The sequence below is a fragment of the Vidua macroura genome, chromosome 23 (assembly GCF_024509145.1).
Source record: "Vidua macroura isolate BioBank_ID:100142 chromosome 23, ASM2450914v1, whole genome shotgun sequence".
Classification (NCBI taxonomy): Eukaryota; Metazoa; Chordata; class Aves; order Passeriformes; family Viduidae; genus Vidua; species Vidua macroura.
The window spans coordinates 3,866,334-3,883,651 of NC_071593.1; the positions used below are offsets into that span (position 1 = coordinate 3,866,334).

Consider the following 17,318-nt stretch of genomic DNA (forward strand, 5'->3'; position numbering starts at 1 on the left):
AGGTTTTCTTACTACTAAAATTAGAGGCTTCAAAACTGATTATGGTGTACCTACAAAACATTTTGTAATAGAAATGCATCCTGAGTGTTCCAGGTGGAAAAATCACCGTGTCCTGTTATTTTTCAGTCTGCTGTTGCTTGCCAAAGCTAAACATCACTGCAGAGGTGTTCAAATTCCTTGGCAGTGTGAGTCTTCCAGATGTATGAAAGGTTATATTTGTAGCTGTTCCTTGGTAATATGGTAGATCGTTTTAAAAAGCTGTGTTTTGATAAGAGTGGGCAGACAGGTGATTTGCCTGGCTACTTGCTGAGGAAATCCAGCTTCCAGCTTCATGGAATGGAATGGGATTCCTCTGTCCTGATGCTTTACAAGTACTTTTTGTGTCCAGACTTACTGACAGTTTTAATGTTACTCATTGATGTACATAATCAAATAAATGTAGAACACTTCTGAACTTACTCTTCTCTGTAACTGTATTAATGTCCTATGGATTTAAATCGGGGATTTTCCTCCAGGAAAATGGCAAATTCTTAACAATTCCAGGGAAAATACAGTCCTAGCCTGTGAGGAATACATCTTTGACTGCATTATGAATAGAACATTCAGGGGAGAGAGAAATTAAGGGCAGACACACTGTCATGTCCTGCAGTACAAACACAGACATCTCCCAGCAGGTGATTATAGAGGTTTTTTTTTTTCCTCTCAGGTACTTGCTCAGAAATAGCAGAGCAAAAATCTTGCCTTAGATGGAACAGTACAATTTGTGTGCAGCACAAATGGGTCCAGCCCAGCAACAGCCTGGGCCCCTCTGGGCTGTGAGGGTCAGTTCCCACATCATCAGTGACCCAGATAATTTCCCCTCAGCCAACTTGTTGTTGTTGTTTTTTTTTTGTTTTGTTTTGTTTTTTTTTTTTTTTTTTTTTTTTTTTGTTGTTGTTTTTTTTTTCGGTTTTTTTTGGTTTTCAGTCACAGGTGAGAACCCTGTGGAGCTGCTTTACTGCAAAAAGATAAAAAAGACATAAAAAAAAGGGGAGGGGGAAGAGCTTGGAGAACGGGATGGAGGGGAGGAAGGCAGTGTTGCAGTGAAGGGGGAGAAAGGAGTGTAAGAATGAAGGTGATGAAGGGGTGGAAGGGGGTGAGGGGAATGAATGGAAAGAAGGTGATGAAGGGAACAAATGGAATGAAGGTGATGAACGGGCTCTTGTAGATGTTGGGCATGAAGGCAATGTAGAGGATGAAGGCAAAAGGGGCTGCTGGGGATGAAGGTGATGAAGGGCAGGAAGAGGCTGCTGAGGATGAGAGCAATGAGGGTGATGAAGATGATGAGGGGCAAGAGGGGGCATTAGGGATGAGGGCAATGAGGGGGATGAGGATGACAAGGGGAATGAGGATGATGATGGGGATGAAGGGCAGGAAGGGGCAGTTGGGGATGAGGGGAGTGAGGACAATAAAGCCGATGAGGGGGACGAAGGCAATGAAGGGCAGGAAGGGGCTGCTGGGGATGAGGGGGATGAAGGGCAGGAAGGGGCAGTTGGGGACGAAGACAAAGCCAATGAGGACGATGAAGATGAAGGGCAGGAAGGGGCTGCTGGTGATGAGGCAGATGAAGGGCAGGAAGGGGCTGCTGGGGATGAGGATAAAGCCGATGATGAAGATGAAGGGCAGGAAGGGGCTGCTGGGGATGAGGATAAAGCCGATGATGAAGATGAAGGGCAGGAAGGGGCTGCTGGGGATGAGGATAAAGCCGATGATGAAGATGAAGGGCAGGAAGGGGCTGCTGGGGATGAGGATAAAGCCGATGATGATGATGAAGATGAAGGGCAGGAAGGGGCTCTGGGGGTCCCGCGGCGGGCCCTGCCCGCGGCCTCCCCCGCACGTCACTTCCGAGGCTGGAGACAAGATGGCGCCCGGTCGGTGCCGGCGCTGAGGCCGCTCCGCCGCCAGCGGGGCCCGGGTGAGCGGGGCGCGGCGGGACCCGCCGGGCGCAGCCGGGCCGGGCCGGGCGGGCGCGGGGCAGGGCCGGCGGCGCGGGGAGGGGGCCCGCGGAGGCTGCTGCGGGTGCGGAGCCGCGCCGGCGTCCGCGGGGAGGCGGCGGCCGGGGGCGTGAGGGCAGCGGCGGCAGGTGCGCGACCCGCGCCCGCCGGGACGTGGGGGCGCCGCGGGGAGGGGAAGCGAGGATGGAGGATGCGAGGGAGGCCGGTTGGAGGAAGACACTTCACGCCCTGGCGCGGGTTTTTCAATTTTTTTTATCTTGAAAATGCTGCCTCGGAAGTGTCGGCTGGCTGCTGCCGCTGCCAGCCCGATGCTGAGAGAACTCTGCTCTTTCAAACTGTCTTCAGAAGTTCTGGCACTTCGCAGGCCCCAAAGCTCCTGCAGGTCACGTTCCGCCAAGCTGAGTGAGCAGGGCTTGAAGAAATTAACTCCAGAATTGGTTCCCTCACTGGAAATGTCCATCTGTGAATTAATCTTCTAAGTCGGAGAATAATTCATTGTGCAGTGGTACCGTGGGGAAAAAATGTTTAGGGTGAGATGAAAAATATCCACGTAAGATGTTTAGAACAGCTCAAGAGATGTATCTTCAGGGCATTTTTTATTTGAAGGCAGAGCAGCCCGCGGAGCTTTGCTGATAACCATCTCATGGACAGGTAGCTGAAGTATTCAGTGAAGTTTCCAGTGGTTTCAAATTCATATGAAGCTGCAAAATTTCTGTTCTGAAGCAGTAAAGAAAACTTTTAAGTTGTTTTCAGCTGAGGAAGGAAGAGAAGGCAGTATGACTGCACCTGCTAAATGCTCATTCAGTGGCAAGAGAATTATTCTTATTTCACGTTTGAGTGAGCAGCAGTGGACAGCTCTAGAGAACAGCAGGGCTGCTTGTGCTTCTCGTGCTGCCCCAGTTTGCTGTTCCCAGGCTGTGCTCTGGACTTTGGGCATGCTGTTTGGATGCAAAGTCTTCTCCAGCTTGTTCAAATGTACTAAACAGCTGAGGGTAACTGGAGATGTACAGCAGCAGAGCATGTAATTATGTTCCTCCCCAGGAACTGTAGGAACTCATTACAAGAAGTAATGGTTTCAAATTGAAAGAGGGGAAGTTTAGGTTAGATATATGGAAGAAATTGTTCCCCATGAGGGGGGTGAGGCCCTGGCACAGGGTGTCCAGAGAAGCTGTTGATGGCCCATCCCTGGAAGTGTCCAAGGCTGGGTTGGACAGGGCTTGGAGCAACCTGGGGTAGTGGAAGATGTCCCTGCCCATGGCAGGGGGTGGGACTGGATGAGCTTTAAGGTCTCTTTGAGCCCAAGCCATTCCATGATTCTGTTATTGTTGTCTTCTGGCACTTACAACATTTCAGTAAAAACGATGGGCATGTTAAGAATTCAGGGCTGCTTTCCTTGGTGTAGAGATTTCCAGCTCTTCCAACTGCAGGAAAGCATAATGGTGAATCATTGAGAGCATTGGCACTTTTCAGATGGAGATCTGTGTCACTGATAGATGAGGGAGTGATGTTTAACAAATGAAAGAACTTTTGGACTTGCAGAGACAGCAGTAAGAACCATGTAGAGGTACCTGTTGGTTTTCAAGGATATGGCTCCCAGGATTTGCTGGGACAGCAGTGCCTCCACAGTCCATAGCACAGACCATAAAAATAGTGGCACTTACAATGAAACCCTAGTTACATTAATTAAAGGGGAAATCATCACTTTGGATAAAGTATCTTTGCTGGGAGTGCCAGGATAAGTATGGTGTTTGGAGATTCCTGAGTTGGTGCCTGTTTTATGGGAGTCCAAAGAACAGCTTTTACCAGCACAGCATGGAAGGTGGGGAAGAATGTTCAAGCACTTTTGTGCATTGATATAACACATCCATTTTTTACTATTGAAAATTTGCTTGAGAATGGAAGAGAAATAAAGCAGAAAGTATATAAATATATAAATAAATCTTTTTCTGTAACAACTGAAATGGCTCTGGAAGTCCATCCTGCAGTGCAGTGATGTCTCCATTCCACTGTTACACATAAAACCCTTGATCCTTAGGGATAAACAAGTAATATAAACTGTATAAAAGGGAGATGCTGCTTACTGGGTGTCTCTCTGTTGGAAACAGAAATTCAAAGAGCTTTAGAGATGACCAGTAATATATTCCTGCCTTGGCAAACCTGTGTAAAGTACTGTAATATCTTTGCTGTTGAACTTGTTCTCATGGAGAGGGCAGACATGATCCTGATACTTAACCCCTCAAATGACATAATTTCTTTTGCCAATATGTTTTTTCTCCACTGAGAATAAGCTGAAAAATATTTCTTCTTTGCTTCTGTATAAAACATGCTGTAGTCAAAAGTGGGAGGATGAGTCCTGTGTTGTAAAAAGAAATGACTGAAATTGGCTTTTTCACATAGTAATAAATCAGCAGTGTACTTACCTGAGAAAATTTTTGTTGGGTTTTATTGCATTTGTGAATCAAATTGAAGTACACTCATATCTGAAGATTGGAATGGAATTTCTGCATATTTGCACTTGTTAGAGACTTGTTATTTTCTGTTGACTTCTCTTGACTAGTTGCTGTTTAATTAGTAAACTTGGGGTTTGTGTAGTGTTGGTGATTTCTTGGCTTATTATCTTGGTTACCTGAATAAACCTTCCTGAGGTGTAGCAGTTTATTTGGTTATGTGGCAGTAAGCAAAGCCTTTTTTCTTACTGGACAATAGGTAATAGATTTTAATGTCCAGAAAATCATTGTCTGCCCATTTTTTCTCTGCTCTTATTCAGGCAGCCTTGAGTGACTAAAAATGTCTTTGCATTTAAGTGCCTGTCCATAGAAGCAGGATGCCCTATCACATGCATGTTTTAAACTTTTAGAGTTAACATGAAATTTATGTTTTTAAATTGGCAAGCTTTAGTTCACCTAATGCATGGAAAATTCGCGGGTGAGAGTATTTCAGTATTGAAAACATCTAGCTGTCCTGATGTTTAAAAAATGATCATGTGCTGCAGCTAGAAAGTAAAACAAAGCCAAGAGCTGTGCAGTATCCCAGCCTGAACCCCGGTCATTAGGAAAACAGGCCATGGAGACTTTCAAGTTGTTCCTGGTTCTCTAATGAACATGTTTTTTACTGGAGCAGTGACGTAATGCATGTCCCATTTTCAGCTTCCAAAACAGGATTGATGCTCTCATGCCTGGTTTTTCCTTCCTCTGAATTGGAAGCAGCATTCTCTTTCAAAATGCTTTTGGATTCTGGGATTTAAAAAAAAAAGCCCACATACAGAAGTTATAAATATGGCTTATAAAAGCAGAAGATAGTCTACTTACTAAAACCTAGGAGTGCTTACTAGTCTGTTTCAGTCTGAGTGAGTTGGAAAGAGATGATCTGCAATGCTGGTTTTGAATAAAATCACTTGCTTTTGTTTGCGGACTTTATTCCTAACAACATAGGTTTTCTAAGGGAATACTTAAAATTCTGAAGCATAGATTCAGAAATAATGTCAAAGTACTTTTTGCTTTAAGGATTTTGTTTTAAAGACCACAGTCTTTCCTTAAATACAAATGTCTTGTATATTTTTATATGAATAAATACAACTTGTTGGCTAAAACTGAGCCTTTCAGAAAAAGAAATTTTTCTGTGACTCTAAGACAATGCAGTAGATCTTCTTTCTCTTCTTGGTTTCTCAGATGCTTTAATGTCTTAAGTAAGTGTGTAGTATTTTTGTACTCATGAGATAGTAAGGAGTAGTTTAAAGTCAATATAAGTTGGCAATGTTTTCTGAGAACTAATTTTGAAAATTCAGGTCGCTGGTGTGTGTCCTTCTTTTGGGATAGAACCTTTATTGTTCTTTTCTTAGGGCTGTCACTTAATGGTTGAAGTTCATTATGGTAAATGTTATTAATAATATCCAGGTCTTTAATAGATTAGGTTGTGTTGCTGTTGAGTTTGGAGGGGAGGTTGGATGAAAATACTTGCCATGTGTATTTGATGGAGCTGCTGAGTGACTTTTTCAAAGTACTAATGCAGTTGTTGACTAACTTTAAAACTGATTTAATGGGGCCATCATTGTGCCTTTAAAAGAGGACAGATTCCCCTGGTGACACATCAGAGTAGCATGGGGCTTTCTTCGGGGCTTTTCTGGGAAATCCTGTACAGGACCTGACTGCCTAGCTGGGAATCCATTCGTGCATGGAGTCAGAGCCTGCTCCTGCTTGCAGTGATGGGAGTAAAGACCTTGTTGGTACTCACTGGTTGTGCTGGGAGCTGAACTTTGGGCAGCAGTTGTAGAATTCGTTTCATGTTTTCTTGAGTTTGTTGAACTTTGTGTACCAAAAGTTAAACACCAAGTTTACTGTTACAGATACTTCTGTTCTTACAATCTTTCATTTTAGATAGAAAGGAAACTAGTGGCTGCACACAAGACTCTGTACAGTATTAATTTTACTTGTTTTCCAGTACAATTAATCTTGTTTTCCACATAGTTGAATTCACTGTTAATAAAATAAGTAATGTGGAAGAGGGAAAAAATACCAAACTGCAGGTATAAAATTTTAATATGAAGTGTGTATTTTAAATTAATAGCTTTAAAAATACTTCTTAAAGCTTTTGGTTTACTACAAATTTAATTTCTCACTTAATTCTGTTTTATGCTCAGGTGATTCCACTGGTAATTGGTAGTTGGAAGAATATAGAGTAGTGCAGTCTGTTAGGAATCTGCCCAAACTGTGTTGTGTGGTTGATTAACTACATCAGTTTGTTAAGGTGTGTTGTCACCTCCTAAGAAATAGCATTGAGAGGTCGGGATACAACCCGTTGTATAAAAGTTGAATAAAATATTTACAAAATTTGTACAAATGCCATTCTTTTTGTTTCAAAAATTCTTTGTTAACTATTAATTCTTAGCAAAGTATTTTTGAATTAGTATATGAAAAAGAAGAAAAGTGTATTTTTACCCCTCAAATGAAACAAAGTAAGAAGATTTTGTCTGCTTTTCAATTTTTTTGAGTAATTTGTTCAGTAACTGGGCTAAGAAAATTCAGCTTAGAGGAAATTTTCAGCTTGACAGGACTTTGCTTTAACTCTGCAGCCCATCACTTTATTGCTATTTACTTGCCTCAGATTCTACACATTTAGTGTGGATAGTGATGGTGTTCCGTGTTTTTTTTTTTCTGTAACAAAGTGCTTTAAATCCTTATTGTCTGTGTGTAGCTGGAGTTTTGGGCAAAGTGTGCAGTGTTGGAGGTGACGTGTCAGAGGACTGTCACTCACCACTGTTTCCTAGACTCCTTTCCAGATTTGTGCTCAGAAGTGATGATGTGGACAGCTGAGCCTGTGGCATGGAGGGAATGATGATCTTTGGTGAGAGGGAGGAGAAAAGGTAGAAACAGGCAGGGGAGACAGTAACAACAAACTCATGGCAGCCACAGCCTGTGCTCCTCAGGCTGTGCTCCTGTGTCCACAGGAGGTTCTGGCTTCTCTTGACTGTATGTGAGTAATTGTATAAAAATATTCTAACAGTATATAAAAATGAGACATTTGATACTAAAAGTAAGTTTGGTTTCATACCAGGAAATTACTTGACAGCTCTCCTGCTACAGAAATTATTTCATTTATAAAATGATGTTGTGTGGGTTTTGTCCCAATGAACAATGACTGAGATTGCTGGGTTTTTCCCTGATGTTCAGGCCTCAGCCTAAGGACAGATGTTTATGCTGACTCCAGTACTGAAATCAGTTAGAAGTTAGTAATAATGCATTCCAAAAGGAATGCTTTGCTTTGGATGTGTACAAGCTGCTCGGATGGAGCTCCTTATCCCATAACCAGTCTTTGCTGGAAAACTTTAAATCTCTCAGAATCAGTTGCAAAACTAGAACTGAAATACAGATGTTCCAGCTCTTTGTATAAATGCTCACGTATTATGGAAACACCGGGACAAAAGGGTTAATCCTGGAAGAGGTGTATACAAGAGAAATATCATTTCCAAGGACATTTTTCCTTTTCTTACGGATTTCTTAAGCAGGGTAGCATTTGAATGATGTTTGGCAGTGTTGTCACTGTTGCACAGCATTAAGAATTCTTTCAGTGCAAAGATGAGAGGGATTATGTGAAATCTATTTGGAATAGATTTTGCTTGAACTTATTTTAAATTAAATGTTAGTACTTATGCAGAGTACTTAGTTAAAAAATTCAGTTGATCATTGTTATAGTAGGAAAACTAAAGACAGGGAAGAAATAGCAGTACTTGAATAAAGTGCTTTAAGTGAAGATGGACCAGTTCACTTTCAAAAATGGGGGATGTTAATTTATTGAAAATTCTGTATAACAATGGGTCTAAAAGTGTTTTGGGCCTAATTTGCAAAAAAGCTGTTTTGTATACATTAACAAAGAAAGGAAGTGAGTTGATCTCGACCCTTAGATACGGCATCATTCTGATTAGTTTCCCCTCAAGTTGTGAGTTTCCAAATTTGATGCCTACTTGAGCTAGGAATTTTTGTCTGATACTTTTTGAAATCTCAGGCTTTTATTAAAAAGGAATGTAAAATGCATTAGTGTAATAAAATACCTCAATACAGTTCAATGTAAGGAATATTTTCCTGTTTCTAATAGAGAAGAGTAGGGACTCAATACATGCATTTTTTTAGTTTGAAAACTATGTAAGTCCTTCTAAAATGCTTTGATATAAAATTCTAAAGAGATCTGACTTCTAAAGTTCTTGAAAGTACTCAATCTTGAGCAAACAAACTTACTTTAAAGAACAAATGGAACAATCTTACCTGAGCACATCTGTTACATCATCATTTAAAGCAGGAAAAAGATTAATGCTAGATAATCTTGACATTATTCAGACACATTTGAGCTGTAATAACAAAACTGCAGCTTGGAGCAGATTTTTTCCTAAAGCAAAATGCTCCTTTTCTACAGACAATTTAGGAAGAGAAACTACAGCTCTGTATGTACTTTCAATTCAATGTAAATGTGTACATAGGTACATATTACAATTGTCTGTTTTTCTTTTTAGGGTTCATGTAATCAAAGGAGTTCCTTTGTTGTGTGTATCTTTTCAGAACACAACAGGAATCCAAAATGAATCAGGTGAGTAGAAATGCAAGACTTTGTCAAAATACGTAGAACAGTTAATTATTAATAAGAAAAGTAAATCATCCACTAAAAAATGTTCTTTAAAAACTTCGGTCTCGTTAAATTTCATCATTATCCATTTTTGTGAGATTGTCTGTTAAATTTCATCATTATCCATGCTTGTGAGATGTCTGTTATTCCATGGATTCGAGGTTTTTGTGAATTCCCTTTAGCAGTGTGTAAGTTATTACTCCTGGCACCTCTTCTAAGAACACTGCTGCAGAAAATTCTATTTCCTCCTGAACCTGTACCTAATAATTCAGTTCCTTATAAAAGTGGCTTGAAAATTGAAGGCTTCCATTTTTTGAAATCCTTTTATAATCACATTCTTTTTTCTACTGTTCAGTAAACAATCTGCCACAAATTGATTGATTGGAAAATGTCACATTTTTCTGGAATCTGAAGTGTTTCTCCTGGAACCAAGTGGAAAGAGTGGGAAAGCACATTTCCTTTGTGGAGCAGCACTGTGCTGTGTGGAGTCATGAGCATCCTGACTGGAGGGTGTTGCTCTAATCAGCACCAACTGTGCAGCATTTTATTCTGCATTTGTTTATTAAGTAGGAATTGTCCATCAGTTTGTCTGTCACACACAGCTGTGTTACTTTGAGATACAGAAAAAGTACGTGTTGCCTCACATTTTTCTCACAAGTCCTCCTCTCTCTGCCTGATGTTACCAAGCCCCTTTGGCATGGGAATGTGACCACAGGATATCACAGTGCAGGAAAGCCATTTTTACTTTGCTGAAAACATCAGCCATGAACAGAAGCTTTATGAGTCAGAAACAACCACATTACACAGTTGTATAAAATGATTTGTGTACTTCAGTGCCTGTAGCTAATGTGTGCTTCTGTTATCCTTATTTGATCAGCAGCAGGCCTGAGTACAGTTAGCATTTGCTGAAGTATGTTATCTCTGAGGTCATAGAGGTATATGCATAAGTAATTACAGCATGGAATGGGTTGGTGAGATATTTCCTGTTACTTTTTTTCCTCTGATACAAAGTAAAATGTCATCAATATATTTGTACATATTAAAAAGGTGAAAAGCAAAATATAATCTCTATCAGAGTGCTGAAATATGTATTATGAAAAACTATACTTGTATTATATCTATAGACAAATATGAATTACATATATAAAATAGAAATGGCATTTGTATTAGCACCCTTTTAAGCATTAATAGCCTGTTCTGGGGAGCAGGGTTAACTGCTGCTTCAAGATTTCTATTGAGAATTGAAATTTTTTCACCTGTAAGGTTTGTTTTGGTGCACTCAGTGGCATGAAGCCAGCAGCCTATTGCTCTGTCTGCTTGAGGAATAATCCTGCCTTATTAGTCATTCCAATAAGCTTTGGATTCTGCTAAAACTCTGAAAACTGTGGATCCTAATCTGTAATTGTTACTATTGACTGCTTCTTTCCCATGTGTGTGTCCATGTCCCCTCATGTCCTGTCTGTTGTTGTGTTCCTACACCCTGATTTGTTTCTAGAATTAAATCAGATTTCTGTGCTCTCTCAAAAGTCCTCATCTTTCTTATGGGGACTTCTGATCTCATTTGTGCTGTGCTGTGCTGTGTGTCATCTTACAACTGAAGAGTGAGATTGCCCTTCCTCAGGGAGTTCTTACAACAGCTTAGGGTCCTCCTTGGGGTTTCTGGCTTTCACCTTTTGGTTCCAAAGCACATGGAGCTCACAGAAATCTTGAAATTGTGAAGGAAAGCTTTTTCTTGAATTCTTTGATATGGCCTTTTTGTTGTGAGGAGAAGAAGGATTAAAAAAAACCCATCTGTTGTTGGAGTTCATGTTTCTGGGTTTCTTGGAAGTTTGCTGTCTCAGGATAGGCAGTCCTCTTTTGAAAGGAAATCTTCCTCTAATATGTAAATTAGTTCATCAGAATAGCTGAATAATTGATTTTAAAGCCCCCAAGCAAACATGGGATTTGATTGGTAGCATTATCTCAGACTGAGAGAATTTGTTCAGACTGAAGTAAGACAGAGTAGGAGGAATTTGGGTTCTACAGGGAAAACAGCATAGGCAGCTACTTAAAAACTGCTGAGGACTGCAGGAACAAAGGACATCTGCACTTGTACTGAAACTTCCTCCCCTCATTCCTTCTGAATTTTTCAATGATTATTTCAAATACTTCCATTACATCTTTAATTTTCAAGCACGCAAATTGTGTGAAATTGTGGCAGAGAGGAGTAGCCAGGTAAGGTGCCTGGACAAGGAGAGACCTCTCTGCTTTCCTGTGCTAGCTGGCACAACTGCCCTTCCTCAACTCCCTCTTGTAACTTCTCTGCCATCCCCTCCCTCCTCCCCTCCCTCCCTCTTCAGTGGCATCCTTTCCTTTATCTTCTCATTTATCCTAATCCTGTTTCCACCCTAACATGACACTCACTGGCTGGCTGTCATTCATTGCACTGTTCAGGATGGTTTCTTTCCTTTTCACTCTAATCTTTTATCACCTATAAATATTCTGTTGCAGGTGCTTTTTCTACTCTGCCTAAATACTGTTTGTACCATTATGGACTAATCTGTGGTTGGTTCATGAGTACAGTGGTATTGAAAGTGGTGTTAGAAGTTGCTTAATGTGTTAAAAGGAACTGTCAGAGTGTCTGGACTCTGGATTTGATGCAAACAGGAAAAGATTGTTTCAGTTAAGGCACCACTTCAGCCCTCAAATGATCCTTTGGAATTGTCCTAAAGTCACTTCATACTGGTTGATTTAGATGCTAGACTGTAATTTTCTGATGAACTTCAGAGTAAGAAGCTTAAAAGTGAAATAAGCTTCAGGTGTTTTTGTATTCAAAATTGCAGCCTTGGAAGGAGTGGAAAATAACTGTGTTAAGGCTTCAGATAAATGCTAAAGTTGGCTGTAGGACATGCAGAAGTGCACTACCCATATGAAGGGGTAAATTTTGTAAACAGAAAAATTAAACAGAAATTTAAATGTGATTGTTGAGTCTTGGTAGAAAAGTGATTGAAATGCAGTATTTCTCTTTGGTAGACAGACATTGCTTGGGGACAAGTTGTGATTGGGAAAACGTTTCAAGTAGCTACATCTAAATTGCAAATAAAAAGAGATTGCACTGATTTGACTGAACTAAATTGTTTATTTTACTGTTTTGAATTTGATTGCTTATTACCATTCATTTGAGGTGTGAAGTGTATTGTTGTGTAAAGGCCATATCCACTTTTCTAGTACTTGTGAAATCCATTAATATGGCAAGTGTTGGATGAGTGTGAGTGTTGTGTTCTCTGAATGTCCTGCTAATCTCTGATTTATGTAGGTGCACAATAAAATTCTGATTGTATACCACTCCATACAAATACACTTCTTAAATGGTAGAGCAGTTCAGGGATATTTACAGTTAAAAGGTGTGACTACCAGGAAAATCAAAGATGTATCACAGTGCTGTACACTTCTGTCTGAATCAGTTGAATCTGATTATGATTGGTAATTAATTAACAGTTGAATCTGTTATGATTGGTTGAAAATTTATTTGCAGGGTTGAGATTTGAGATTTTTAACTGCTCATCAAAACACCAAACCAAAACCAACACTCTCCAAAGAAACCAAACCCCCAAATAAAACCCAGCCAAAAAACCATCCCGCTTTTATCTTGAAACTGGAAGTGGACCATTCTGAGAGCTGTCAGCCACCCTCTTCTATTTCTGTATATAACTTGTGAGAAACCACTGGGAAAAATAGGATTGTTTCTCCCCTGATGAAATCCTGGAGTAACGTTCTGGGAAGATTTTTAGGTTTCTTTGATAGGCTGGGAAGAGCATGTTTCTTTTTCAGCTGAGACATGGCTTCTTGCATATCAGTTCAAGGCAAACAGATGTCTGAAAATCAGGCTGCTTTCATCAGTATTTTTCCTCTTGGGTTGTTAGAAGAGCAAAATAAAGCTTTGCTGTGCTTTGAATAGACTTCAGCTATTCTAACTATTGAATAAGAATTTATCCCTGGTATCTCCATTCTTGGATGGGAAGGGATTTCTGGCATTCTCTCTCTTCCATGGTTTCCAATTTGGGGGTCTTTTTTCCCCTGCAAATAGCTCTCTGGGAGCTCTCTGAGCAGCTGTTAAGGTTTATGAAGGCAGCACTAGAATAACCTTGCTCTGACACCAGTTTTATAATTTTCCTCATTGTTGCAATTAAAACTGGCAGAAGATTTGTTCTTTTAACTCTACTCAGCAAATTTTCAAATGTAGTGAATATGATTGCCATAGCAGCACCCTGACAAAGACTGAGGGGCTGAGGAGCAAGGGCTGAGAAGCTTTATTTGTTTTGCTTTAGAGAGAAAAAAATGAAATTTGATTGCATATTGAGATGCATTTTAAAATATATTTCCAGTAACCTTTCAGTGTATTTCAAAAGTCCTCACTAGAAAATACTCTTGAATATTACTCAGTAGTTTGTGAAAATTACTATTGTATCTCTGCTTTATGGTTATAGGTAAAAGCCAGAATAATTTCCAAAAATTAAAGTTTATTTGGAAAAAAAATTCAGTTTAACCTCTTCCTAAAAATGGGTTCAGAGGTCAATTATAACATTCTTAATATTAGAGTTGTTCCTGCCATTACCAGCAGTGTTTGTTCCTGACCAGAATGATTAGAGTTCCCTATCAGAAGGCAGGGAGTTATTTTAGGGCATGTGGTTCAATAAAGGCTTAAATTTCACCATGCACAGTTCATTTGGAATGTGGACAGATTTTATAGGAAACTTTGCATTCCTGTAACGTTGAAATTCTGGTAATTTCTATCAGAAATAGTGTTTTGTTAATTCTAAGTGAGTAATAGGAAGCAGGTTGTGTGAGTAATAGTATGGATAATATTAATATTAGTAATAGTATGGATAATATTATAAGAGTAATATCAAACCTTGGAGGCTCCATAAAATGGAACTAATCACTTTCTGGACAGTAAATAATTCATTAGCTTTATATTGCCTATCAAACTTTAATATAGAAATATCTTAAAGCTTCTTGTATTAATTATAAGCTGCTGGCTAAAGTTCTGAGCTGTTACTTGATGTAGGAAATATGAGTAACATTTATGATACTGAAATAATTACTATTAAAACCCTTTTATTTGCTTTAAAAGCTGCTTTTAGCTTAATCTGTTTTGCATGTTGACATGCACATACTTCCATCACCAGGAGCTGCAGTGACAGGAGAAGGGGGAATGGCTTCATGCTGACAGAGAGTGGTTTAGGTTGGCTGTAGGGAGGATTTGGCTGTGAGGGTGGTGAGCCACTGGCACAGGGTGCCCAGAGCAGCTGTGGAGGCCCCGTCCCTGGAAGTGTCCGAGGCCAGGCTGGACACTGGGGCTTGGAGCAGCCTGGGACAGTAGAACATGTCCCTGTCCGTGGCAGGGGTGCCACTGGGTGGCCTTTGGGGATGTCCTTGAGGAGATCTCCCCACTCCAGGGAGGAATCTCCACACACACTGCAAGAAGGGGTGTGTCAGAAGACCCTGTTCAGAAGTGGCCCTTGGCTTTTCTGGGTGAAGTGCTGGACTGTCAGTCAGGTGTCCCCAGGCAGCCGTGCCAGCTAGGCAGCTTTAGGCAGGTTATCAGTAGTATCCCTCTTCTGTTCCTTTATCAGGTGTTCTGGCAGCTCTGCCACATTTTCCCCTCACCCTCGGGATGTTTAACTTTGGGATTGATGAGTCTGCCTGGTTTTAGCATTATCCAGCACCAAAAGCAGCATGACCCCATCCCCTCCATTCCCCACTGATAGCTTTGCAAGTAGGGCATTGTCTTACCCTGTTCCAGGCAGAACATCCTGCTGTGGCAGAGTGGGTGGTGTATCCCAAGTGCAAGGTCTCCTGCCTGCATTGGAGTGGTTCATTTACTGCAACACGCTCACTTCAGTCGGCAGAGCAAGCAACTTTTCGGATTTTTTACTGCATGCACTTCGTGGAACTTTTAGTTTTGGTTTTCTCCTAGTTACTTTTTAGTCTTTCTCACAAGGGGCACTTTGTCACATAAGGCAAGATAAGAAAATATTTTAAATCGGTTTTGGGGGAATGATTAGGTTGAGTATGCCTGGAAGTCATTCTTTGAAAAAGGGAAATAAATGATTGCTAATATATGTGAAATTATCTTTAGTACGGTGAGTTTGGAAATTTTACTTTAATTGCAAGTCCGAAGGTTTTGAGGTTCGTGTGGGTTGATCACCTGTTGTATTCTTGTTTTTGCTGTTAATGGTGGTTGGCTTTTTGACTTGTAGAACACAACTGACTCCCCTGTTGCTGTGGAGACCTTGGATGATGTTCCTGAGCACGTGCTTAGGGGCCTTCCTGAGGATGTGAGGCTCTTCCCATCTGCTGTTGACAAGACTCGGCTTGGTGAGTGCTACAGCTGTGAAAAGAGAATGAAGATTTTTACAGTAGCTCACATAAATTTGAGTTGCTGTGAAAGCCTGGTGCCCTCCTGTGCTGGCTAGAGATGATGTCTGGTATACTTGTCTGAAATAATTCCTCTTGGGAAGAGTGGACAACTCCCCAGTCCAAGACAGACACATGTAATGATCTTAAGAATGTGAATTTTGAGTAGAAGAATTGCTTGGAATAACTTAGATTATTTTTAACTCCTGATACGTGTCTCCTCAGGTGTCTGGGCAACAAAGTCAATTTTGAAAGGCAAGAAGTTTGGACCATTTGTTGGTGACAAGAAAAAAAGATCTCAAGTTAAGAGCAATGTGTACATGTGGGAGGTAAGAAACAGCTTGTAAATGGAAAAATGTGCCTGTCACCAGGTCAATATTTTGTATTTAGCCTTTAATTTTCCAGATATTTTAGAAATAAACTTGATGTAAGGTAATTGCCATCTGTTACTGCCATTACTAACAGTTATTTATAGACACTTGGATGGAACAACTATTTTGAATTACAAAGCTTTAGAAACCATTGGCATTGTTTGAAATTGCTGTATTTCTTATATGCTGTGTGTGGATCACAGTTGTCCTTAAGAGTTTGCTGCTGATCTTTGCTTTGTTGGCTTGAACCCTGAGTGCAACTGAGTGCTGTCAACTGCTTATGGAATTAGGGAAATTAGGAGGGTATGGAATCTGTTAAGGAAGCCACACCACTCCTCCTCATTTAGCTCTTTGAAGACCAGCTTTTGGAGTTTTTGTAAGAGTTCTCAAGTGTTGCAGTATTTCTTGTGCTGGGCTTGCCTTGAAGCAGGTGCTGTCTGGGCAGCTGAGCAGCTCTGGAAGCTCCACTGCTAGTCAGGAGACCCTGGGTAATATGTAGATTTCAAAATATAAATGTCATAGTCTGGAGCTGAATCCCATCTACAGTGTCTTTAAGGCAGTTCATAACCACTTCCAAAGACTTCTTCAGTCTTTCTGAAGACAAGCACAGGACATGGTTTTAGCAAAGTGAATAGTCGGGGTGGGGAGAGGTGGGAGAACTGTGGCATAGAATGTTCTGGAACGTGGATTTTTAGGCTAAAGACACTGATAATGGTCATCCATCCTTCTGTCCCCTTGCTTGCAAAAATGGAACTCCCTGAAACACTAAAAACATGCACAGAGCTTAGAGTTAACCTCTATCAGAGGAATTGATCTAGGACATTCCCATAAATGCAAATTACCCTTTAGAAAAGCAATACAATTTTCAAGTAAATGTTTGTTGCATTGAGCTCATGCTATCACAAGCTCCACTGCATAAGGTATCTCCAGTTTTGATCTGTTACAGGAACATTTGGTGAGATGGAATCAGTCAAGTAAAGTAAAGTAAATTATTGACCTTACAATCGTGTTTCTCAGTGCTGGGTGCTGAATGTTCATGGTGGATATTTTTTCAGTTTGTGTTTACAATGAAGTGATAATGGGAACCCTTGTTAGATTCCAGAGTAATTCCAAAAAAAGTGTGTTGCTTTTAATAGTGATTTTAGAGTTAGGAAAAAAGCAGCTAAAATGAGACTGCAACAGTTGGTCTCATATGCTGTTACCTGAAATCAGTCCAGGATCACAACTGTTAGGAAATATGGTTTGTAGAAGGATGGTGGTGTGTAGGAGCAGTTCCGTACATGGACACTCAGCTTGGGGAACAACCTTTTCCACAAGTGTTCCACTTGCTTCTTCAGTCAAATTAATCTGAATAAAAAATAAGGCTTCTAAAACTGGCATCTCCAGTCAATTTTAATGGTTTTGAACTGTCATACCAGAGGCTCATTGTGAAAAATGCAAGTTG

The 17,318-nt window shown here is 40.5% G+C and overlaps 1 protein-coding gene across 5 annotated transcripts in view; it reads left to right on the forward strand.

Annotated features, from left to right (window-relative positions):
• Positions 1-1,894: 1,894 nt before the first annotated feature.
• PRDM2 (PR/SET domain 2) overlaps positions 1,895-17,318 on the forward strand; it is a 63,324-nt gene continuing 47,900 nt past the window's right edge. For all 5 annotated transcript variants that reach the window (XM_053997438.1, XM_053997439.1, XM_053997441.1 and 2 more), the window contains exons 1-4: positions 1,895-1,954; positions 8,995-9,068; positions 15,347-15,464; positions 15,729-15,832. In XM_053997438.1, coding sequence (XP_053853413.1) covers positions 9,060-9,068; positions 15,347-15,464; positions 15,729-15,832 — 231 coding nt within the window. In that variant the 5' untranslated portion in view covers positions 1,895-1,954; positions 8,995-9,059. The remainder of the gene's footprint in view (positions 1,955-8,994; positions 9,069-15,346; positions 15,465-15,728; positions 15,833-17,318) is intronic.